The following is a 26,047-nucleotide window of genomic DNA, read 5'->3' as shown; positions in this document are numbered from 1 at the left end:
ATAGCAAGACACTTCCATGGTTTTGCTTTGATCCACAACAGACTCTCCAAACAGAATGAGACACTAATCTTCCCTTTTCCCTGGTTCAGAGAGCTCATTGAAATGGTCTTTTAAAGGCTGTGAGTATGGGGTTAGGCATGCAAGTACAGAGTTTAATGAAGTTTATTGCAGCTGTCATGCAAAAACTCCACTTCTTCAACATGATTCTTATGAAATTTAAAAGGAACAATTGAGCATTTTGGGAAATACTTGCTGTTTTCTTGCTGAGAGTTAGATTGATACCACTCTCATATTGGCTATTAAATATGAAGCTACAGCCAGCTGTCCAACACTAACAGTATTCACTGCATCTCTAAAGCTAATTTATTAAGACATTATATATCTCATTTGTTTAATCCGTTCAAAAACCAAAGTGTAACAATGACAAAATGATTGTTGTTGTGGCATTGACGTTGACTGCCAGTCTCCACTTGTTGCCTCGCAACCTGATGCTTACATCAATCTTCATATTTAACTCTTGGCAAGAAAGTGAATACATTTATTTGCAAATATGTCAAACTATTGCTTTAAGAGTTTTATTTCAAATCATACAAAATATTTCAACAGGGTTTTATAACACGTCAGAGCCCAGCCTGCATCAGTAATAACCCCCTGGAAGAAACTTCAAGAAAAGTATATTAGTTGGTAAGTAAAATAAAATACCCTTCCAGTTTATATATTTATAGCATGCAGATTTTCACTTCTCTCGATAGTGCTAACCAACAAAGGTGTTCGGTGTCAGAATTATATCAGGTCCATTTGGCAAGTAAAGAAAGTCAGACAGGCAATTTAAGCGCAGTTACACCAAACGTGGCCTTAAGGTTGTCCAAAACAGAACAAAAAAATCTGAATTTAGCAACATTTTTCCTGATTCTTCCCCACCTGATGATCAGAATTCGAGTTTCTTTAAATTAAGCAGAACTGACAGACTCAGAATATGATATGAATAAAAATGTACCACTGACTGGGGCACTCCTAAAACCTATTAAAGTAAAAGGCACTTTTAGAGAGGCATCTTTAAGATTAAAAGTATGCTCTTTGATGTGTCTTTGGTTGTGAAGGACGTTTCGGAGTGATTTCTGCTTGTTTTTTAAAAACATTTATGATCTGACTCTTGATTTCACACTCCATTAAGAATCAATTATGAGTAAAGCCAGCCAGAAATCTAAAAATAAACCCAGAAGTATGTCTCAAATTGCATCTTACGCATGAATAAGACTCTTACAGAAAAAGTTTTATTGGTGTATAAGGTTGTACAATTCGTCATAACCAGTTAACAGCAGGTGATGAGAACTTCAAAAAACGCTCCAGGTTTTAACCTGCAAGAGGACAGATGAATTTCACACTGCATCAACACTTTGAAATATTACAGTATTTTTCATCTTGTAAATGTATTGTAGTTTAAGTTTCATAAAACCGTTATTGTAACTGGAAGGAGACCAATTGCAATGCAAACCACTGTTAAACTGACGTGGATGAAATAAATAAAAGGGGATTCATAATTTATTGAAAAATAGTTCTGGACTCAAAAAGATCTGATGTATAGTCAATGCGATTCACAGAATCACTTAGAAGTTTTCTGGCCATTAAACAGTTGCCTACTACACCTCTAACATATTAAGTCAAAAAATACAAAAACAAAACAAAACAAAACATTGTATTCTTGGTTAAGCCATGTTGAAAATACAAAAAGATTTAGTTTAAATCCTATATAGCTGACATTGTTCTAGTTTTCTGAATAAAATGGTAGAGAACTGTGACACTTAAAATCCTACATAATCCCATAATGGTAGACCCATAGTAAGGCGGAAATATGGTCATCATAAAACCAAAAAAAGTCCAGACCCTAAAGCAACTACTAGAATGATATCGGCCATCAGCGGTTTAACGCTCAAGTTGTTCCTGAGTTCTAGTCTTTCCCGGGAAAGGCAAATTCTTCCATGTGGACATTCAGACAGGATTCATCTTGTCTGAGGACACCCGGGGTCAACGCTCATTGTGCGTCTTGGCGTTTGTTGTGGAGTGTGGAGAGTTCAAAGGTCATTCCTCTGACAGTCCATATTTGTGCTCCAGCACGTCAACCGTACAAGAAAGGGCACTGAAAAGAGAATTACAGTCGTTTAATGTACGGAGTCTCCGACAGGAGTAAAAATTGGGGTGTGAGGTGGCACAGTTGGTGGCAAGACCAAAGTCAACCGTAGCCATGTTTTTTAGTCCACGCCACAAAAACACCCCTGATGACTTTCTGTTAAGTGTTTACATATTCTGTCTTCACATGCAGATGCTGCAGGAGGCTCGTCCTCCCAGCGGTTGAGTACATTGAGGTGACACCGTCTCCTCGGTAGAAAACACAGCAGGAAACCATAAACACTGTCAGGTGCTTGAAGCCAGTCGTGAATCTAGGAATTTAATAAATTAGCCTGCGTGCAATATTGGTGCATATATTCCTTTCTTCCTGTGTGCAGTAAACAGAAAACCTGAAGGTACGGTCACATCAATCTTACGCATAATTCACTCTGTCTGTACAAATTTAAGAATGTGCTTCCTGTCTTCAGTGCGACCTGGGTCAGACTTCACCTTTGTTCAGCTTTGTCCTGCAAATTTGTTTGGGCAGCCAATAGAAATAATAGCTGTGTCCCAAATCCATAAAACGGTACATACTAATTCTATACATGTACTACATACTCGCCATGATATACTGTTTTAGCAGTTAGTATATAAAGATAACATAATTTACAATGTCATACCAACAGGAAATGATAAAACATGTGATGTCAGTTGTCTGTAACTTTAAAAAACTCTAAAAGAGACATCAAAATGTTCAAGATTTCTTTAGGTTCCACTTGTAAGCATCGTCCATTTGCTTTGTGCATTGCATTGTGGGAGAATAATGCATTTCAACCGCACACTCAAAAACTGAACGTATTTAGTATGCATACAGCTTTTCTGCATTGTTTTGCCACTTTTCCACTGTGAACATACTACACTCTAAAAACCGGCTCAGAATCAGCATGTATTATGGATTTGGGACACAAGTGTGTTGGAAACGCATATGTCATTATTCTTATGATGCCATCATGTAGTTTTGTACAATATTAGACCACCAGATGACAAACTGTACCATCGGTCTCATACATTGTCTACAGATCGCTCTGATCAATATTTATTTATTACTGAACTCTGAACCATCACATCCTTTGTCAGGGACGAGTTTGGGGCTATTCTGTTGCATGAAGTGTAATCTGTCCTTTATTACATTCATTTAAAACATGATGAAGGTCATTAAAAAAAAAAAAAAAAAAAAGCATTTGAAAAATGTTGGGTGTTTTTGCTAAAATCTTAGTGGTCCTGTAAATCATTTTCTGGATATTATTACTATGTTACTGCAAAATGAACATTGATTGGGTCCCAGTAACAACATGAACTCACCAGCCGGGTCTGATGATGCTGTATTTGCCCCGCACAGATAAGTTGACCACTGTTGATCCGAGGCGGCTCTGATCTCCTATTGGTCCTTCATCGACCACCACTGCTAGTTTGGGCCACAGTTCCTGAAACTCCTTCAGAGGAGACACAACAGGATTGAAGAATAATTATGTAAACTTGAATGACAAAGAGATAAAACTAAGAAACACTCTTCCAACCAGAATTAAGAAGCTGGGAAACATGCTGAAAATTAATAACAAATGTGAGATAAAAGAATCTCTCATCTCATTTACTTTTCACTTACATGTACGGCCACAGTGCTGGTGTGTGAGCTGATGTTAGCGCTGGTAAGTGCGAGGGGTTCCCCACACATCTGGCAGAGGCGTCTCATGAAGGCGTGGTCTGGGATACGCACACCTACAAGCTGAGGAGCACATGGACACGTTAACAACAGAGGATTGATAAAATCACACATAAAACATTTGTTTTATTGCTTTATTTTCAGTACCAGCCATTTGAAGGAGTGGACTTACCGAAGTAAAGGGGTTGAGATCTGTGTTCAGCACTTCAGATCTTTCAAACACCAGAGTGACGGGACCAGGCAGCAGGTCCTCTAGCAGTGGTTCCTTTACCGGCACCTTACAGTACCTGACCATGGACACAGAAACATGTTTAACATTGTAAGTGTGTGATGTTGCAGGTTTAATCCAAGGAGTATCGCCTTGTCTCTTCTGCAGTATTTTGTGATTATGTACAAAAAAAAATGCCTTCATTTAAAATAGTTACCTAACGAATGAATGAATGAATGAATGAACGAACACTGTGGTATTTCTGTGACAGCAGGTGTGCCTGTCAATCAAAATGTAAAATGTCTCTCGGTGGTGTGAAGAAGGCCTCGCTGCCTCTTCTACATATGACTCCTGTGTATGATGACTAATATTTACAGGAGGTGGAACATTTACTCAAGTACTGTACGTAAGTACAAATTTGAGTTACTTGGTTTCTATTACTACTCTGCTACATTTCAGAGGGAAATACTGTACTTTACAATTTGTACTTGTTACTCTAGTAAAAATCTGATTTTTGCATACAAAGAGCTAATATTAATATTTAATTAATTAATTAATTAATAAATAAAACTATTTTGACAAAAGCTTCAGCCATTTTTCATGCAAAAACATTTAATGGTTCCAGGTTGGCAAATAAGAGGATTTGCTATTTATTTAAATTTTTTTCCAGGGGGCTTTTTTCCCCAGATAGGACAGCTAAAGATAGACAGGAAGGGGATAGAGAGAGGAGGGGGTGACATGCAGCAAAGGGCCACAGGTTGGAGTCGAACCTCCCTTTGAATTATTTTGATTTCTTTTTTTGATTGGTTGGATGTGGTGTCATTTGGGGCTCTGGTTTTACAAACAATCTAATAATGGAGATAATAATCAGCAGATTAATCCATAATGAAAATAATCACGACTTTCTATCCAACACAAAAAAACTTTTACTTAACCCTTACATACTGCAATTTTTTTTTTTGTAATTGACCCGTTTTGACATTTGACAGCAGTAAAAATATTCTGCATGTCATTCTTTTAACCTGAAATTTGATGACTTTTCCTAAAGTGACCCAAAATACACACACAAAAAAAAAAAAATGTTAAACTTTTGCACAGGTGCTACACATTTTTGTACATCGATGCTGTTCCGGATCAAATTTGACAGGCCCCTGCTGGTCTTGGGAGGCCATGGGGGAACCTCGAAACAGTGAAATAGTAAAACAGCATAGGAGTGGTCATATATGGTGCACATAAGAAACAAAAGGTCATACAGAGGTCAGAGGGTGCCTTGACACAGAGACTTGCACCTGCACCTGCAATGTAACAATATAATCTAAAAATAGACAAACTAGAATCAAATCAATGTGTGTGTGTGTATATGTGTGTGTGTGTGTGTGTGTGTGGAGGAGAAGGGGTGGGGTTAATACGATTATAAAAGGTACCAGAGCTGCCCTTTCAGTGGCAGAGGTACAGAGGTCATGGCAGCAAGACTCACTCTTCAACAGGTCCTTGATCAGATCTTCCACGATGAAGAAGCTGAGAGTGATTTGGAGGAGGATGTGTCAGAGCAAGAAGATAACATAGAGGAAAACTCTGATTACAGCCAATCTGATGAAGATGCCTCTGAGGGAGAGGAGCAGGCAGCAAGAGAGATTGTTTATGTCAAAAAACAATGCCATCTGTTGGTCAAGTTTCAGGCAGGAGGGCAGCGGAAAATGTCATTCAAATGACTCCAGGACCCACAAGATTGGCCACCTCTTATGCTTCACTATTAATCAAATATATTTAAATCATTATGGCTGTTATGTTTTCATGTCTTAGGTAAAACAGGACATGATATAGTGTGATATAGCTGTTTTTTCTCCAAAAACGAGTGGTCTAGAACCTGAAAAATACACTCATACCATTTAAATTCATAAATTAAGGATTAATAATGAATGTATTCATGTAAGATAGGCTATTTACATATTCTAAATAGATCTGTAGTTCAAAATATGGTATAAACACTTTTTATGAGGACTTTCATTTTGACCCGGACCATACTGTGAGGGCATTGGATATGAACAGTTTGTTTTCAATTCAGGACAATATATTTTACAGTGTGGTATTATTACTTCAACTTAAATAAAATACTTCCACCAACACTGTGCATACAGATGGGTGACAATTTAAAGGCAAAACCAACACAAACCTCCGACTGTCTGGAACCCTCTCCATTATCCCATAGGTGTTCAGTTGATTCACATCATTTTCATCAAAGCATTCAATGACCCCTTGTGTCCCGGATGAAAGCCTGTGTACTTGTCATGTTCCTCCTCTTATTCATTCAGGTTTTTCCTTTAATTTGTCACCCGTCTGCGTGTGCAATATGGTAGGTCTAACCATCTAAACCATCGCACTTCTAAAAAGGACTGGCACCAAAACACAACAGTTACTGTCTGCATTCAAAGTGTAGCTCCGTTAGAAACATCAGCCATCGTGTTCACCATCCACCAACAACGACAAAATAGGCCCAGATTACGTCTTCCTCCAATTCTGGTGGTACAACAGCCGAGACCAGTACAAATACTTACTTATAGATATCCTGAGTTTCTCCGACACAGATGGCGAGCGGCTTCTGTCCATTACGTCCTTTGATGTCGTAGGTTTTTCTGATGGCTTCGGAGTTCTGGGCCAGACATGCCAGGCCGTAGATGGTGTCCGTGGGCACAGCAACCACGTGACCCTCCTTCAGAGCCTTCACCGTGCAACTCAGGATTTCAGCACCATCTGCAGTTCAAAAGACGACAAGGAGGGTCAAACGAGGCATCATCATCATCATCATCATCATCAACAACAAACATTGTGTCATTAGTATTGTAAAAGGATTTAGACTGAACGAGATAAACTCGCAGATGTGGACAGTCATACATGTATTGCTTTATAACTGCACTGCATTGATTTGTCTAACACAGCTATTGAGTTGCATTATGGGAAGTGTAGGATTCAGCCTTTTTCCTTTCTCTTTCAGCTCATACCAGGGATTAGGATATCTGTTACTTGTGAGTACCCTGAATGTATTCTTGTAAGCACTCGAATACTCATATTAGTAAAGCATAAAGCACTTCATACATCTACTGCACTGCATTACAGAGGGAGCTGTGCTTTCTGCTCAGCCACTAATTATCTAATCAGTAGAATAAGGGTTGGCAAAACATGAGTTATAAATATGACAAATGGCAATACTCTGTATACTCAGTACTCAAAGTGGCTTCATTGAAATGATACATAAACATAAATGCATCAGTGATGTAACAGCCTGTCAGGTTGAAAATGAACACTCATTATTGTTACTATCTGATGACATTAGAAGTAGGACAGCTGTCTGTTTACAAGGTGAACTACCTTCACTGTCCAAGGTAGAGGAACCAGTTGGGTGTGTGTCTATTTCAGGAATCTGATGCAACACACTGCAACTGCTAAACATCTAATGCAAATAGCTCTTTAAAATCTCTCCCAGTCACTCACTCACGTTTAAAACCGACCCACGTGGTCGCTTGCTGGGACAGAGCTCACCTGTTTGATCCCCCTGGTGAACAGACGGCCCATTGGAGGTCGGCGGCAGTAAACGCAGCACTTTGGTCTTGAGCTCTTTACACATCTCTGCTCCGAGTCGACTGTGAGCTGCGGCCGGACTGTGAGCGGCTCCGGGTTTGAGTAATTCAACCGCGATGTTACAAACGGACTTCATAAAATCCAAGTTACAGACATGGGAACGTGTTGTCGCCGCCGGATGAAAGGACAGAACACTTCCGGGTGACGCCCCCCAAAACCATGACGCTTAACTTTCTTAAAGGGCCAGTAACAGCTTTGTTTCAGATAGTCGAGTGGAGAGTTAGGTTGTGTTTTAAATTACTCTATTTAAAAGAAAATGTAAAAAATTCATAACCCAAAAAGAGTACCTTTATAACAGAAACCCAGTTTAAAAATGTCAGACATTAAAATGTAACATTGTATTCAAACGATCCCTAATATAACCAACTTTATTGAAACATCTCAATATATATAAATTATATAAAACAAGTTAGCCCTGAACTTTTTTATTTTTTATCCCTGAACTCTTGACATAATGATGTTGTTAAAGTTTGGTATGTCATAGTCTTGCTATAAAAATAAATAAACATTATTTTGGACACATGTAATATCTGGAAAGGTATTTTTGGGGGTATTTCTTCAAACTCTCCAACAGATATTGCGCACACTGACGCTTATTTACTTGCCTGCCGTCCTCATCACTCATTAGTTAGGGAGATTTAAATCAGCTGTGGAAACCTGCTTCAAAACGCAGACACAATAGAAAATAGAGTTTTACAGGACAAATCATATGTCTTTGGTCATGGCATCGGACACAGGTAACTAACCATGCAGCCTTTTTTTTTTTTTTTTTTTTTTTTAAGCATAGCTGTTGCATTATAATGAACATTTCTGTTTGTAACTTCTACAGATTGCACAGCAGAGACAATGGCCCTGCGGACTGATGAGGCTGTTTCACCGGTCGAACAGGTCAGACACAGTGTGAGGCTTTAACATTTGACGGCTGTCCGCCCAAATTAACTGGTGGCCAACATGTTTCTGTCCTCCGCAGAAGCTGGAGGACGTTGAGGACAGACTGGTGAATCTGTCTGACAGGATAACTCTGTGCAACAGAGTCCTGAATGACTTAAAGGATCTAAGTGATGTTCTAGTGGTGAGATCTCTTTTTTTTTTTTTCTCCTCTCCTCACACCCCTGTGACTCACTGCAGATTGTGAAAGTTAATGTTATTAATATGTCCCACAGAGGAAGTCTCTCCAGGATGTGTCCTTACCGCCACAGAAGTGACCAGAAGTGGAAGTCTTTTTCTTTTCTTTTTCTCCCTGCCTATGCTTATATAATTTAAATAAATTCAATGAACATCAACTCTGCAAAGACTTCATTAAGCAGAAGAAACATTTCAGTGACAAGGATAAGGTTTTATTAGTATTATATTGCTCTCAATTCAGAAAGTTATTTATCATAATACTTTATACGAAACAAGCATAAGCAAACATTTTCACATTATACATTCTTTTAAAAAATACAAATCCTCAACAATTCATCACTCTTTGGGTGTCAAGACATTCCTTTGGAAGCATATAGTCCCCCCCCCACCACCTTTGTTGTTCTTTTTCTTTTTTTTTTTTTTTAAATATTGCCCATATTGGAAAAATGATGGCAGAAACTCTGTTTCCAAAAAACACTGTGGCTTTACATTTGTGATCAAACAATGTGCTTCCAAACAAATGTCACCATCAGTGATTTACTGATGTTACCATTTCTGGTAAACTTTCAGATAGACTAACCTGGGCCACAAGTTTAAAAAAAAACAAAAAAAAAAACAAACCTTTTCTCTGCTTATTGATTAAAACAAATATGGGCAGCTGCAAGTTTGACTTTCATTGGTAAAGATGAGCCGAGAGATGTCAAATGTGAAAGGCTGAGATGACAACTTAGATGGAGTGGGCCCAAATGAAACATGTTTATGCATAAAGTGTAAAAGTACAAAAAAAAAGAAAAAGAAAAAGCTGCGTACATTTGACCAAAATAATTCTTAAAACAGAATCATTCATTCACGAAGTACTTCAAACAAATCCAGTTGGTTTTAAAAGGCATGTAAAAGGAAAACTGTGGTGCAACATTCATGGGAACAGTACATGGATGGACAACTACAAAGTCCAGATTCACACCACTGTGGAATATGAAATGCAATAAACTGGAGTTCAACGAGCATACTTAACGTGTATGCATTGGAAAGGCAACGTTTGCCTTCAGAGTTCTGCATATAATGTTTCAGCAGAATATAATTTATTGGAGGGAGGAATAAATAATCTTTTTGTCTTGTAGTCAATATTTAAACTTGTGAATGCCACACGTAAAATTGCATAGTTGTGTTCAATGACAGTATGCATGTATGAATATATATTTATGGTATGAGTCTGACTCCTGGCAGTAATTTCATTGAGTGTCTCAACACGGAAACGGTGAGTAAATTGTTACCATTTTGCAATCCAATGGAGCCAAGTAGAGACACTCTTAATATCTAATACTGCATATCTGGAATGGTTCAGGGGACAAAAAATGTGACTAGAGGCTTTCACAACATTATCTAAATACCTTCTTGGCACCTGTGAATTGAGGGAAAGCTCCATTTTGAAATTATGGAAAAAGAGAGGGGGGGAAAAAAACAACCCAGATAGGTAAAGTGATGTGCATGTCAGTTTGGTTTTGATCCTACTGCCTGGACCTAAAATGTAGAATCACATCACATGCATCTGTTATGTAGCTGATTATATTTTTACAGTCAGTTGGGAAAACAATACAGATTCAAGGAAAACCAATAAGCTTCTCTGTCTCAATGCTTTTTGCCTTGTTGTGATCTGCTGCTGGAAGCGATTGCCTGAGACTCAATGACGATGAATGTGTTGGCATGTCAATGGCAAGTCTGAAGCAGAGACTGTCAAGGCAAGGAGGCTCATAGAACAGTTATGTTGTAAGGCCAAGTAGCTCTACACTCTAGTATACAGGGCATAATGCCGTCGCTCTATCATCATTGCATTGTGTCCCATATGTGAAACAATACTGTTAAATTATACTCTGAGGAGGAGCCTATTTGTTACATATATTTTGTTACTATGGGGACTGTACAAAAGCCCAGCTGCTAGTAGAACTATTCAACTAAACACAGCAAAAACTCTTCTGCATAAATGTGACTGGGGGAAGAATGCCAGGGATACATTAGCTCCAAACTCTGAGAGTTAGTAATTCAAAAGTCTATACAAAAATACAAATTCTAGAATAATCTACAAGTTTCTCAAAGATGTTTACACTAAAATGTACTGTATTTACACTGTCACCAGGACACCATCTTTTTAAATGCTACTTTACAGCAGTTGTATACAAAAGTCTGTAGTGGTGCTGCAGTTCAGCTAACAAGCTGTCAGGTTACTCACTTTACAGGTTAGTGTGCAATAAACAGGGAAGAGTGCAGCAAAACGTAGGGCTACTGCAAGTGTGGGGCATCTGGTAAGAAAACCTTATGTCTAAGTAACAAATTAAGGGAACCAGGATCACTTATGACTTGATGCATCCCTGAGAGGGTCACAACCCTATAAAACATGGGATGTTGACAGTAGTTCCTTACTATTTCATTGTGGACAATTTTTGCAAACAAGCAGATCCTTGAGGATAATTTGCTTCACTGTGCAGTCAACTATAGGTGCCTCTTTCCTCAAACTTGCTTTTAGCAATACCCATTACGTTCTCAATAAAAAAATGGAAGAAAAAAAGCAATTCAGTAACATAAAAACAGCTCAACTTAAAAATACAAGTGATTGGAATAAATTAATAGATTTCTCTGCTATCTTAAAGATAATATTACCAGTATAACGAAAGAATCAAGCATTAAAATAAATTAAGATGTACAATTTTAAATTAGTTTAAGTTATAGGCAACTTATTGATGTAATGACTTAATTTCACTTAAAAAGACAGGCATATCTGGTCACAGGTTCTTTTTTTTTCAATGAGTAAATAACTGTCAAAAGAAGTAGAAAATAATCACATCACATTTTCTGGACTACAACAGTCTTCCTAGGAAACAAAAATACTGAGGAAATCACTTCGTATTGTATGACAGCCATATGAGGGGCTATGTGGCCGACCCCTTCAGATTCTTGCTGGGAGCAATGCTTGTTAAAATTGGAGCAAATTCCTCTAATATACAGTGCATTCTGGTCAGTTGCATACCAGCTTTTAAGCATTTGTTAGGACCTGTAGTACAGTACAAGGATATACCGACAAGTTTTGTTTTCCTGCGCAGGTGTGTGACCTTAAAGCCAGGAAAACGGAACTCTTAAGTTATCAGTGCTTGAACAACACTCATTTGTTTCATCCGATCAATTCAGAGTGGATATTGAGGGTTATTATATACAGTTTGATTAAGTTTATAACAAAGGATCTACTGCCTTTTCCCTGCATTAAATAGCATTAACGTTGCTAAATCTCAATAAGCAAACTAATCCTGTTTTTAAAAACTCAACTACTGCAATGAGCCAGCAAAAAAAAAAAACAATTCATAGTTCGTGTATATATTGCGCAATGCCATACAGAACAGAATCCACTGCAGGTACAGGGGGTTTGATACACACACTATATAGGGAGAAAGAAGAGGCGCCACTGTGGAGAATGACTCGAGATGTGGGTGGAAATGATGCCTTTGGATGAGTGGGTGCAACAGACAAACACATGGTGCTAGACTCAGAAGGCAGCTCTTCTAAGAATTGCCATCAGTGGCCATATTAAAGTCATCAGCGACCAGAAGCAGAGCCTCAATGTTGGCAGCTGTCTCAGGGCTCTGCAGGGAGAGGAATTCCGAGACGTCCATATTGGCTAACCCGTCAGATGAGGGAGGGTTGGTGGCAGTGCTGCTCACTATCGTGGAGAAAGTCTGAGCTGAGGAGGAGGAGGAGGAGGAGGAAGAAGAAGAGGGGGCCTCCAGCCTCACCTCACCCACCTTGGAGGAAGACTCGGGGAGGCAGCATGAGGAAGATGAGGCGGCTGGATGTTGTGGAGGCTCTGGGGGCTGTGGTGGTGGGGGAGGAGGGGGCTCTGATGGTTGCTGCTGTGCTGGGGCTGAAACACTGGAGGAGGCACTCTTTGAACTCTTCTCTTTAGCAGAGTCCCTGCAGGCACACTGGCACTGGCAGGATTCCTCCTGTTTGATGATGATGACGGGCAGGCTGAGGCCGATCTGTTGGACTGAGTTGCCTGAAAACAGGAACACAATGTTAAGTTCACTGAAAACAAGAAGGACGAAACAAAGTGACTAAGTTGATGACAATCTGTTATAATCTGCTTTCCAAAGGTACTGCAAAGCATATCAAAAGTAAATGAAAATATTTAAGATGAAAAAAAAGTTAGACGGAAAAGCGAGAAGTGAGAAATGACTAACCGCTAAGTAGATTTCAAGTATAATTAAACTGTTGTGACAGTATCTCAGTGGTGATCTTTGGACAACAATCTGCTATTTAATTCATCCTATCAAAGCTAAGTACTGCGTTGGATGTCAAAACACCTTTATGATTTCATTACAGCCTTTTGGCCAGTCTCTAAAATAATTCACTACTCATTGACTTACCAGCATTTCCTCCCACTGGTATGGCTGTAGTGAAGAAAACCTTTTCCACTTTTGGACCTCCTTGATGTGGCTGTGAACAAACATTAAAGACCACAGTTCAAGCAGGATTTAAGAAAGCTGGGGAGACCCTACAGTATTATGAGGTTAATTTGCAGGGATATGGATTGTGTATGTTTGTGGTACTAAAAGTAATACTAATAAAAACTTTACACCTATTCCTTTACAAAACCAGTCCATGATGAACACACCACTAAAAGTCATAGCTATCATAGCTTACTTTACATATTAAAAGGACCAGTGTGTAGGATTTAGTGGAATCTAGTGATGAAGTTGCAGACTGAAAACATTATAATACAGCTCAGCCTTCCAGAATCTGAAATACGTAAAAGGTGGCCATTCTTTGTTAAATTACAGTTTAAGCATTTGTTTTAATTACCTTTGTGCACGGCACAATGTTTTTTGCCAATCCTGTCACACTAACATACTTACAACTAAAAGACAAAATGCCAGAAATACTTAATTTCATGCATGTATGTTTTTAAACATCACAAAATCAAAAAAAGACTAGTACAAATCAAGTCACCATTTCTCAGAACAATAACTGTGTGGGAGCATTACTCACTGCTTGCTCTGGGTTCTGCTGGCTGTTGGCAGCACTGCTGAGGATCCACTGGAGGTTCTGGTCAGACATGACCAGGCTGGGCTGCAGCAGGTTCTGGGTAGGAGCTATGGTGATGGTGGCAGGTGTGGTAGGCAAACCGGGTCCAGAGATGGGGACAGGGTTGTTGGCCAAAGGCACAGGTTGAGCCACAGCTGCCAGAGCATCTGTTGTGGTGGCTGCAACAACAGACACAGCAGCAGTACCTGGTGCTGTGGTGGTTAGTACTGGAGCCACAGGAGGAGGAGCAGAGATGGGAGGTGGTAGAGGAGTGGTCTGGGCGGCACTATCCGGTTGCAGGAATGTGGGTGGCAGTGCCACATAGTGCTGGGGGGTGACATGGTTTGGTGCTTGGACAGAAGCCTGGGCAGGGTCATCAGAGATCTGCTGAGGCCCTGTTAGTTGCATGAAAGGAGGAGGCTGTGTGGAGCTGACAGTAGCGGTGACAGTGGCAGGGGTGGAGGCCTGAGTGGAAGAACTCTGACTGAGCTGTGAAGGAGCCTCCATGACTGCAGTTGTGTGGGAACAGGAAGATGAGCAGGTATGATTGAGAGAGAAAGAGATGAGAGCGGTGGCATCAGTCACTATCGGGTGGGTAGAGGTCTCTAGGTTGAAGGATTCAGCAAGGCTCTCTGAGTAAGAAAAAGAAAGACCTCCATCAGTGGACAAGAAAACTTGATACAATTTAAGCTGGCAGGTTTTGAAATGTACTGACCGTTGGGATGGGAATCATCTTGGCTGACACTATTTTCAGGACTCTGGAACATGAGCTCAAAGATTTTCACAGGGGTGACATTGTTGAGATCCAAATTTTGAGCCTGTAATAAAATTGAAACTAAGTGTTAAAACAGCCAGAAACTCTTGTTTTACCTCAAAATTCTTATTGCACTTAGGTGTCACAATAAGTCACCGTCTCCAACGTCTGTTTGACAAAGCTGAAGAAAAAGGCCAGACTTACATTATGGATGTTCTCTCGTAGCTCAGAGTCCGTAGAGATGAGGCTCAAGTCACTGAGGCATAGCGAGTGATTTGCATCCTGTAATTAACAGATGAATAGGACCTAATTAAACTTGCCACTGCTATGGGATCAAGCGCTGAGTCATGCAAACAAGATAGGGGAGCAAAATTGGAAAATAATGCAACATCGATTGTATGTTAATTTAAAAATCAAGGTTTTAATTCAAAGGAGCATGCTCTCTAGAAAGTCTCCCATCTAGTAATAAAACTTGCTATGTTGTGTGTCAGAGACACATCACATCAACTTTGAGGACAAAATGTTCACCTGCTGCCTTATACATCATACCCACTGACAGGTGCCATGAAAACCAGATAATCAGTGTTATTCACTTCACCAGTCAGTGGTCACAATGTTATGGCTGATCGGTGTAGTGTCATGTGGCTCTCAGGCTGTGGATGGAGAACATGACAAAATGTAGAAACATAGAGCGACAAAGTGTCCTACACACTGAGAGAGGTTTCTGTACTGTGACTCACTTCAGAGAGCGGATGGGTGAGGGTGACTGTGAAGGGCTGTCCTTTGTCGTGGCCCCGGATGTGACTCTTCAAACTGTACTGGCTGCTAAAAGTCTTTTCACAGCCGTCACTGGGACAGTTGAATGGCTTCTCCCCTACAGAATGAGTAGAGACAGACAGACCAAAACATAAGAGCTAATATTCACAGCTTAATCTTTATAAGTTGGCCATGATAAATGTTGCTACTTTATTTTTAACTTTCTAACTTTGGAGGAAAAAACAATGACCTATTGCAGACACTAAACATGTTGTTATCATTTCATGGACTAAAACCTCACCCTTGTAATAAAAAAGTAAATGGCACTTATGTTACAATAAAAAAAACAGAAAAACAATAAAAAATACACAGCTATTAACTATCTCCGCGTCAATGTGCTCAATGTTGTACACAACTGGAAACACAGAAAGCTGCTTGACAATCTAATGTTTCACTTCTTTCAACCGGATGGATTACATAGCATTAAAAACAAAGATAAATTCTCAATTACGGAAACAGGACCAAGTTTAGGAGACGGATAGGTTGGTCTGATGTTCCACTACCTTCTTTCAATCTACAGGTTGGGAGAATCACCCATATATATATATATATATATATATATATATAAAAATATATATATATATATATATATATATATAGAAAAACACATATAAGGAACCACATATTAGAAACCATCTGGATATGAGTAAATAGCTGGCCATCTCTTCAGTAGCCGGCACCTCCATGAACAAGCATAGAAGCAATTTTGAATAGGACTTGGCCACAGGGAACTTCCTTCCTTCCTTCCTTGTTTAATTAATTTTATGCATTGTGTGTGACTTAGGATAGTGTAGGTAGGTTTAGAGACTACCCAATTTGATCTTCAGACGTATGTAGTTGTTCAAGTTATAACCATATTTTGGACACTAGCAGAGCTTGTGGGTTTAGATTTGTGTTCAATATCCCTCGACAGAAGAGAACCTTCAGAATTGGGTTGGCCCTGCACTGTGTTACAGCTGTACTGCTGATAATGTATGGATCCTCGATCGAGCCTCAATAAATCCTGCTGTCTAAATCATCAAGGTCTCCTGAAAATGTCTTTAGCACGAGTGATTCTTCTTCATTCAAGTTTTTCCATCGCATAGACATTTAAAACAGAAATAAACACTTAATAGTATTCATAATAAAATGAAATAATCCAGGCGACACAAAACGATCAATGTGCATAAACAAGAATGCACACATAAGGGCTCTCCCACACTCAAACCACACACAATACATCTCAGTTACAAGTGCCATGTGCACAAAACTAATGAGAAATAATAACACTGCCAAACAAATAACCATTATGTCAAAGTACTGAGTATACCAATAAACTACAAAAAAAAAAAAAAAAAAAAAAAGAAACACAATTGAATGTTTTAATTTTTAAATTTTAAATAGATTTGAGGTAAACAAGCAAATCATTTTAGATGTAGTACAAATCATATAAACTAGTCTGATGAATTAAGATCTGGCACATCTCTTCCTTTATAAAGAGTTTAGAGACTTTAGCACATTTCCAAATAGATGGAAGTTTACAAGTAGATAAAGAAAATTCAATAAGTCAGCCTGTGGGAAAATAAGTGCTTAAGAACCTAATTTCATAAACGTAGCTTCTTAGCCACTAGGTCCAGGAGCACAGCCAACAACAATTAGAGAAGCTATTTGACCAATCAATACAAGTACCCATGGACACAGCGCTGTTACTTACCGCTCTTTTAACTACATTTATACACAGACCTTTGATAGGAAGACGTAGTAAATAAAATCCACATAATGTCTTAGGCTGCAGTAAAAATCTATTTGTTTGGACTATTCAAATTAACTATGAGTGGGAGGCACTGGTGACAATGTAAATGCAAATCAGGCAGAGCTGCAAAATCAACATGTCCTTGTTCAAGCTTCCCTAGAAGAATCAAGGTTAGATTAAAGAAATATGTGTAATATGTACCTGTGTGTGTCCGTACATGTGTTTTTAGGTGATGACTTGCAGCAAAGGCTTTGCCACAGCCATCGTGGTCACACCTGAAGGCAAAGACAAAAAAATAATGTCAGAAATGCTTAAGACCAGATGCAAATAGACAGTAATTTTAAAATACACTGCCATGCCCCTGATAGAACAACAAACACACTCTACTCATCATATGCATATAGTCAACTATATATATGTAGAACAGATGGGAAACTAATGTGCAAAGTAGTGCATTTCACTACAATTCTGGGCCATGGTCTAACCAAAATGGAGTTTCTAAAACATCACAATCAGACAAACTCTGAGTAAAATCTTTTAATATGAAAAAAAAAAAACTAAAAAGCTTGTGTGGACAAGCAAACATTCAAACAGACTAAAAGAGCTTTCTGTGAGTATCAATTAGTATCAGTTTCTCCATCTTCTACTAGAGGTGGGTTAAACCTGTCGTGATAATGGAAATGCTCACCGGAATGGCTTCTCCCCAGTGTGTGTGCGAATGTGCTTCCTCAGGTCGCTGAGTGTGGTAAAGTACTTTGTGCATCCCTCTGATTCACAGTTGAATGTCTTGCCTGTGTGAAGTCTCTGGTGTGCCTTTAGTCTGCAGAGACAATTATAATAAATAGTAAGTGGGTTTCATTAAACCCCAATTGGAAACATGCAGAGAAAAACAAACTAAGCACAGTGGCATTAAATGGCATGTGTTGATTCTTGTTGCACTTATCTTAAGAATGTCTAAAAGCAGATGGAAAAGTACACAATCTCTATCAATGGTGGTCGTATGAGAGAATCTGGGTGGCATGGAAGATTTCGAGTGGAAATAATTTTATTGAGAAGAGAATCCGCCATGTGTGGCATCGGTTGGCTGCCCTGAGTAACAGTTTTTGACAGGGAGTTGATGGCAGTGGCACAGCTCCACCTATTCCAAGACATGTTGTCATAGCAACTGAACCAAAACAGACCAGGGCTCGGATGTGTGTAGCATGCTACCAATGAAAAATGTTTCTGGCATTGGTCATAATAGGCTAACCCTGTAATTGGGCCTAGTGTTGTCAAAAACAGAAAAATTATACATCAAATACTACATATAAACTCAACTACATTTTTAACTTGAGTTAAAAAGGGGAAGAAAATTGCAAAGTAATATGAAAACTACAAGATTTAGGTAATCCTTTGTTATCAGCTCTATGTTCCTGGGTTGTCAGCAAGTATGTGGATTATTAGAGGAGGGTATTTTTATTTAGGGAGACTAGTTAATGAGAAAAAAGCTAGCGATTAGGGAGGGATAAGATACAAGACAGAGCTCCTTGAGATGACAATGTTCTGCTTTTCTAAGTATTATTCCTTTCAAGGATCGTTTCTACTGCTTTACTTTTTGTGGGTTTGTACTCATCCTGTGTATTTCTGCACCTGACCAAATCCTTCTTTGGATAAAGTCAAATTTGAGATTAGTAGACAAAAAAGAATATTCTTCAAAATACTAGCTGTGGTCAGAAGAATACTGACTCCCAACACACAGCACACATCTATATAAAACATAAGAAAATTAAACATTTGAATTACATTTACATACTTATTTTGTGCCCATTTCCATATTGTATTATTTTTTATTAAAAGGTAGACAAGTGTGTATTTTAATTTTATATCATGATACAATTCAATCTTTATTTTTTTTTATACTACAGTTTCCCAACCCTCTTTGGCCCCTGACCCTCCTTTTAGGTGACCTGAAGGCTGACAAACTAGAGACTGCTATCAACACCTCCAGTGGTGATAATGATAAGCACCTTCAGCAGAAATAAAATACAAAACAACAAAGCTGTGTGAAGGATTACCTGTATAACGTGTTAAAGGCCTTCTCACAGCCTTGCACATCACATTCAAACGGCTTCTCCTTGGTGTGAACCCGGACATGGATCTTGAGGCTGTAAGAGGTGAGGAAGGCCTTTCCACATCCCTGTTGATTGCACACAAATGTGTACTCCCCCCGGTGTGTCTTCTGGTGTGTCCGCAGGTTTCCCGCCGTGCTGTATGTCCGTGTGCAGCCTTCGAACATGCACTGGTAACGCTTCACCTGATAGAGGAAGAAGGGCAGGGGGATATCAGCACTTGAATTCAGCTCTACTGTCTATCATACTATCATACACAGTACATCTATCAAAAATCAATTAAGTAGTATTTAACCTGTATTTCAAAAAGCTAGTGAGAAAGTAATGTTTATTCATCTCAGTAATAACCAGCCTTGCCATACTATGTGACAGTCTGAGTCAGTGTGACCTTTCAGACAGGACTTGAACTTAATGACTCAGCCACCCATCAGCACAGGAAGCGGGTGAGCACAAAGGACAGCAATGATGACTAACCCCCCTGCAATACATCCCATCCAATTCTTTTTAAGAGGACCAATCTTCACTGCTGTGTGGCAGTCTCCTGCTCTCTTCTCACACAAAAGCCCCGGGGTTATGTGAATAAAAGCCGTCCATTCTCTTCTTCAAATGTATGCTATCCTGTATTAAACACAAAGTCAGTAGGGGGAAGCTTGTGGCTGCCCACCCCGACAAGCAAATCCCCTTACTCAGCTAACATTATCCCTGCAACTTGCTCTCTCGATACTCTTAGGGATCTTATGAAAACACACACCATGAAACTGACCATAAACATGACTCTCAAGACAAAACACACTGCATGTCTACCCGGGCATGTATTAGATAAAGTACTTCCCCATTGCCAAGAACCCAGAAAAGTGGGAAAATTAGCAAGAGTCCGAGAATATTTTTTTGTAATGTCATTTTTACAGAAAGCGATAAACAAACATCTAATAAATATTTATAAGACTTTCATTTTGTTAAAGTCATTTGAGGTGAAGATGTTTGTTTTGCCCAAAATTAAAGCACAAATTACTTGAAAGCAAGGCAACTGACCTAAAAGACCTTTTTATAAAAGGAGAATGTATAAAAGACTGCCTGACTGTGAATGATAATACACTTGGTACTTACTTACACTTACTTGCTAATGGATGTTTTTTCATTATGTTAAACTTAAACATGTCTTGGGGCATTGAATGATGTCTTTGTCAGTTTGGAAAATAACTGACATCAGTGAAAAGCCTACATTGTGCATGCAGCCTACCAATGTCAATGCACATGCAGGACACATTTATTTACAAACCTAGTTACATTTTAAATCATAAAATGAAAAGGACAAAACCTGCTTAGCTGATATACAGAGAGAGTGATATAAAGCTGATTAACTTGCCTTTCAGTCTTACTAACAAACACTAATCTGAGTGATGGGTAGTCAAAGCCCATTCATTTTGATTTTAAGGATGGGGAAGAGATCATTTGTTAAGCAAACATCCATGCAAAGCCACCGTGGGAAGCCTGCTAAAGCTTGTAACTCTGTACTGTATTCAGCTCCCACACCATCGTGACTCTTCTCAACCATCAGTTTGATACTGTGAGAGATCATTCTATGCTTTGGTCTCCCACATGCATTGTGGAAAAGACCACTTCATTACAAATTAAATGGTTGTGAGAAAGTATGTTCAGCGATATCACTCTGTGCTTAATGTTGCTCGTCATTACCTATTGAACAAGCGGCTGGGATTTTCAATTTGCCACCGTTGGGTTATCTCTAGTATTCTCATGCTTTTAAAAGGCAAGTTGGCTAAACAGATTTTTTCTATCTAGTGAATGCACGTTACAATTTGCTCATCTTCACATCAGCAGCACTTGACACTGACACAATTTACTACACAATGCAAGTTTTTTTTGTAAACGCTCAATTGAAAGGCTTTCTTACATGCAAAATCCAAACAATATCAGAAAGTAGCAAAAAGGAGCTTAAAGATGAATAAAGATTAAGAGATGTCCCCTATACTTTTCCTCACACAGGAAAGTATCTTAAGTGAATGGTTTGGTTAATTGTCCTCTTGGAAATTAATTCTGTGCCTCATAACAATAACAAAGAATACTATGCAGATAAGTTAAACGTAACCAACCAACATTGCAAGCACAATGATCCCCTGTGATCAAGATAACCCAACATTACATACAGAGGTACAGTGCTTGCCATTCAGCATAACACCAACAAATACTGGCAAGCCTCCACACAATAACGCATACACACATACAGTATATTATTTCATGCTTTGTTTACTTCCCAAAGACAGTTCTCTGTCAACAAATCATTTTCACTAAAAAGGGATGTGATACGTCACCAAGAATGCATCCTGTGCTTGTGAACCATCACAACAGTGTTGCACCATTTTGTTGTTGCAGTCTTGTTGGAAATATTACGTAGTTACTTACTGACAAAAAAAACCACACATTTGACATACAGTCACAATAAAAGAGAACCAGTATTTTCCTATTACTATACCTAGAAATGTGTATTTCTTGGTTTTTTTTTCGTCTTCTTAGTTTTAGCATTTTCTTAGTGTTAACAAAATTCCAATAAAATGCTCTGTGTGAAAACTGGGCTGACACCGACTAACAAACCACAATGCCTTTTTTAACCTTCACTGATCAAACTAACATTAATTATGTCACCTAATAGAATTATGGAAAAACTAAACTCCAGAACTCCACCCATCTAATGATGCTACTATTCACATCTAACTGCAGAAAACCCCGTCATTAATATATAGTCAAAGAGTATTAAACACAAATTTAAAACCAACAAAAAGAATAGGGACATATTGCTCGGTCAATAAAGATGGCTGTAAATTTTATGCAGCACATACAAAATAGCATCTTCTCTGCTTCTGCCCCTCCTATACAAACTGTAATGGTTCAAATGTATTTTGTACTCCGTTCCCATTCTTCACTGCAATAGATGTTGAAGTAACTGGTCAATAATTAACATCCTCTTGTTTTGATGTTTTTGTCATGTGGCGTTTTCCTAGTTGGGAATATATTGTGTATCATTTGACAACAACAACTGACTAAACACAGGGTTGAGTTGATAACTGGAGAATACATTGTTCCCTGCATTCCTTCAGGCCCCTGCTTTTTACTCAGCAAGGAGCAGCTGCTTTACATACTTGCTATCAGATGGTTTTATAGTTCACTTACACTAATTAAGCTGGGATGGGTGTCAAAATATGGCAGATTCACCACATGAATAAAGATAGGAGCAGGACACAAATAGGGTTGTGAGTGGGCTATGCCAAGGTCCAGCACTGGGTGAACACACTGTGGAAGCGGGGTGACACCACCTACAGACAGATGCTGAATTCTTTAGTGCATTGAGGTGGTATCTTCTCATTTTCCTAAGCCAAATCAGCAATCATGTTCATGCTACTGGAGAAGTTAATTTTGAAAGATCTTACAGTACATTTATGTATTTGCAACTGCACTTTGCATTTGACCACGAAAAACCACGTTAATAAAACAAAAGTAAGACCATTTGACGTGTTAGGAAATTTAAATGTTAAATGGACTGTACTTACATAGCACCTTTCTAGTCTTCTGGCCACTCAAAGCACTGTACACTACATGTCACATTCACCCATCTTCACAGACTCATACGCTGATGGCAGCGGCCGTCATGCAAGGTGACAACTGCTCATGAACAAAACGCAAACTAAGGGCATTCACACACATTCAAACAAAGATGCCTAGCACTGGTTCAGTATCATGCTCAAGAAAACTTTAACATGCAGCAGCCAGGGATCGAACCGCCAACCTTCCGATTAGACCCGCTCTACCTCCTGTTGAGTGATTAGCTGGAATGACCAAAGAGCTTCTTCAAACCAAACAAAGCAATTACTTCAGCAAGAACCAGACAAAACTAAGCACAAATAACTAAGCATTGCTTAGTGATGATATTGCTTGACCAAATTTCACCCTCATCTGTGTTGTAACTGCGTTGTATGTGAAAATGAACCATTTGATACTATACCGAAGCACAAAATGGTAATACAAAACAAAACTGCTTATTGAAATCATTGTGCACCTGTGTTTATACTAAACATTCAAAGTAAAAGGTATATGCACTTATTTAGGCTTACCTCTCTCTGCTTGGTCTCGGGGCACTCAGAGTGCAGGGTAAGAGTAGCCCCCTCTATGTTGCGTGGCATGCGGGTGGAGCCTGGATTTATTGTGAACTGGATCTGGTCTGGAGAAATGGTGTGGTGCACATAACCTTGTGACATGCCATCAGGGTCTGTCATAAAGGCCAGAGAGCCCTCCTCCTCATCTCCATCACCTTCCCCTTCAGTTAGGAAGGTGACCCCGTCTTCGTAGCCGCCACAATGACCCTCCTCTTCGCCTTCCTCATCCAGCCGGATGGGGTCCCGCTCAATGAGCACTGTGGTGCGGTCGTACACCCGACCAGATGACGATGAAGACGCAGGGATCAGGTCATCGTCTTTGTCAAAGTGGATTTTGTCTTCTTCTTCTTCGTCGTCCCGCTCCAGGGGATCCACCTCCACCTCAAAATACATGGGCGCCTCTGTATGAGGGCCATTCTCACTCATGGTCCCTGGTGCCTTTTCCTTCCTCGGCAAGGAGGACTGCACAGTCACACTGTCAATGTTACAGCCTGAAAATAAAATCGGCAAAATTACTTACTTTTTCTTAGCAATGGAGTTATACAAGGCAAGGGAAGTTTCTTGGTATATCACCTTTCAATGACAAGGCAATTTAAAGACCTTTACATCAGACATAAAAAGGCAATAAAAGGTCCAGTGGGTAGGATTTTGTGGCATCTAGCTGTGCGCAGATTGAAACTCCCTTGCTTCAGCTTCCCCTTCCAAGCGCAAAGGAGAAATTACGCTGGTTTGTTCTGAGCTTCAGTAGAAACATGGCTCAAGGCTCAACATGGTGGCCTGCAGAGAAGGCGACCCTCGGCGGCTGTAGATAAAAACAGCTCATTCTACGGAAACAAAAACGTCCTGAGCTTCAGAAGAAACATGGCTCAAGGCTCAACATGGCGGCCTGCACACAAGGCGACCCGCGGTGGCTGTAGATAAAAACAGCTCATTCTATGGTAACAAAAACACAATGATTCCTATATTTAGGTGATTATACACAAATGAAAACATACCTATGAATATTATATTCCATTTCTGCCAATAGATGCTCCTAAATCTTACACACTGGACCTTTAAGACAAGACATAAGAGAACCACAAAGTGTTACAAAAAGACACATAACAGGTTTTAAAATGCAATAAATACGAGTAAGAAAATTAAAGTTCAGTGCAAGATGAGATTTAACTGAGAGACAGAGCAGACCTCCCGTTTTCTGGGAGGTTGTTGCAAATATGTGATACATAACAACTGAATGCTGGTTCCTCATGTTTAATTTGACTCTCCAACAGTAAGCAACCTGTCCCTAATGATCTGAGAGGTTTGGACGTTTCCTAACATAACAGTGGACCGGATGAGTGACCCCCCAAAAGCGATATTGCCTTGTTAAAAGAGCTCAGCTTGGTCATTAGAAAAAAATACGTTTATTCAAACACCTAAAAAAAGCACTGCATCTCGAAGGCCTGTTCTGACAGCCAGAACAATTACCAACAACTGGCTAGACAGAGCCTCAAATATATGCACTATGTCTGGAGAGGGACATACTAACTACTGATGTAAATACTCCTAAAGCAGACAGCCGTCAAATAAAAGTCAACGGTTTCCAGTATTGTCCTGTTTAGGGGAAACTGACGTTACCCAACGGGGGTTCTAGAACTTTCTCATTTCAATGACAGAAGTCACGAGACAGCGGCGGTTAAACTAACGGCTAAATTAACGGTCATGTTTAATGATCTGTGATCGATCGAAACTCCTCCGGGTTAGCTTTCACAAAACGCAACGAATAAAGAGGGGAAACATGCCACACTCACACTACCAGCGCCAGTTAACTTTTCCATACTCGACACGGCTCTGGCTAACGCTTCACGATGCTGCGCGGTTTACAAACACAGTGGCCTGATAAACACGCAGTGACAAGTCCCCCCCCCCTCCCGGTTCAACTGACAATTAAACGGTTAATAACCCCGTTAATGTCCCGGTACTGAGGTCCACCGCACACTTTAAACAGGCTGTATAACAATAATCCACTCGATTACTGACCTGACGTTATTTCACGGAGTACATCTTTGGTCACATCGTTGCTAGCCACAGAGATATGGTAGCTAAGTTAGCTGGCTGCTACACAAACAGACACCAAACCGCATTTACTTGTGAAGTTGTATTTTATGTTAAATAATTACGTCTATCGCCAGTCGCACTCCTTAACGCTATGCGACTTGATCGCAGAGTTCACACAACGAAGCATTTGTCAGTCAGACAGCTGAATGGACGCTAGGTAGCTCGCTATGCGCTAGCGACGTCAACTATCACTTCTAGCTCTACACATGCATAGCTTTGCTAGGTAGCAACAACTTAGCTCGTAGCTAAGCTAGGGAGCTAACTGTTAACGTTAGCCTGTTTACCCTCGACAATTGATATAACCTACCCCCCCTCTCTCCCCCTCCCTCCCTGCAAGGATAACAAGTTTAATGTTACTAAGTGATAAACTGGCATTCTTACGCTTAAGCTCATCGATTAAAAGGAGAGGACATTAAAATATATTTACCTGTGTTAAAATGTATGCTTTGGATGTTTAGCACTTTCTTTCTATCCCCTCCCTAGGATACCATACAACGTCACACAGCCAT

The 26,047-nt window shown here is 39.6% G+C and overlaps 2 protein-coding genes across 10 annotated transcripts; both read right to left on the bottom strand.

Moving 5' to 3' along the window:
• Positions 1 to 1,252: 1,252 nt before the first annotated feature.
• On the bottom strand, positions 1,253 to 7,810 carry yrdc (yrdC N(6)-threonylcarbamoyltransferase domain containing). The gene is made up of 6 exons (XM_051407754.1): positions 7,572 to 7,810; positions 6,590 to 6,785; positions 3,999 to 4,113; positions 3,770 to 3,889; positions 3,469 to 3,599; positions 1,253 to 2,137 (listed from the first exon to the last, which is right to left on the bottom strand). The coding sequence occupies exons 1-6, from the start codon at positions 7,744 to 7,746 to the stop codon at positions 2,080 to 2,082; spliced, it is 795 nt and encodes a 264-aa protein (XP_051263714.1). The 5' UTR covers positions 7,747 to 7,810; the 3' UTR covers positions 1,253 to 2,079.
• Positions 7,811 to 8,985: 1,175 nt separating this feature from the next.
• Positions 8,986 to 26,044, bottom strand: mtf1 (metal-regulatory transcription factor 1). 9 transcript variants are annotated; one of them, XM_051407736.1, is made up of 13 exons: positions 25,966 to 26,029; positions 24,437 to 24,494; positions 24,015 to 24,374; positions 23,400 to 23,932; positions 19,222 to 19,460; positions 17,856 to 17,987; positions 17,369 to 17,442; positions 15,360 to 15,493; positions 14,824 to 14,901; positions 14,581 to 14,683; positions 13,830 to 14,497; positions 13,208 to 13,277; positions 8,986 to 12,837 (listed from the first exon to the last, which is right to left on the bottom strand). In XM_051407736.1, exons 4-13 carry the CDS (start codon positions 23,865 to 23,867, stop codon positions 12,344 to 12,346), a joined length of 2,460 nt encoding a protein of 819 aa, XP_051263696.1. In that variant the 5' UTR covers positions 23,868 to 23,932; positions 24,015 to 24,374; positions 24,437 to 24,494; positions 25,966 to 26,029; the 3' UTR covers positions 8,986 to 12,343. The 9 variants fall into 9 exon arrangements, with proteins under 9 accessions (XP_051263696.1, XP_051263695.1, XP_051263697.1 ...); XM_051407735.1 differs by having other exon boundaries at positions 24,015 to 24,265; XM_051407737.1 differs by lacking the exon at positions 25,966 to 26,029 and adding an exon at positions 25,461 to 25,775 and having other exon boundaries at positions 24,015 to 24,265.
• Positions 26,045 to 26,047: the final 3 nt, after the last annotated feature.

Source organism: Dicentrarchus labrax, unplaced genomic scaffold, assembly GCF_905237075.1.
Source record: "Dicentrarchus labrax unplaced genomic scaffold, dlabrax2021, whole genome shotgun sequence".
Taxonomy (NCBI): Eukaryota; Metazoa; Chordata; class Actinopteri; family Moronidae; genus Dicentrarchus; species Dicentrarchus labrax.
The sequence above is the reverse complement of the archived record's forward strand: the minus strand, read 5'-3'. Positions and strand labels throughout refer to the sequence as shown.

What these genes read in the sequence shown, in the direction of transcription:
- yrdc (XM_051407754.1), bottom strand. Translation starts at nt 7,746, where the DNA reads ATGAAGTCCGTTTGTAACATCGCGGTTGAATTACTCAAACCCGGAGCC. An exon ending in TCACCAGGGGGATCAAACAG is followed by an intron (nt 6,786 to 7,571) that starts GTGAGCTCTGTC and finishes TTTGAACTGCAG; the next exon opens with ATGGTGCTGAAATCCTGAGT. An exon ending in GAAACTCAGGATATCTATAA is followed by an intron (nt 4,114 to 6,589) that starts GTAAGTATTTGT and finishes GTCCATGGTCAG; the next exon opens with GTACTGTAAGGTGCCGGTAA.
- mtf1 (XM_051407734.1), bottom strand. Translation starts at nt 25,258, where the DNA reads ATGGAAAAGTTAACTGGCGCTGGTAGT. An exon ending in AGTTAACTGGCGCTGGTAGT is followed by an intron (nt 24,495 to 25,231) that starts GTGAGTGTGGCA and finishes CTTGTCTTAAAG; the next exon opens with GTCCAGTGTGTAAGATTTAG. An exon ending in ATGGAATATAATATTCATAG is followed by an intron (nt 23,933 to 24,436) that starts GTATGTTTTCAT and finishes TTTTATTTTCAG; the next exon opens with GCTGTAACATTGACAGTGTG.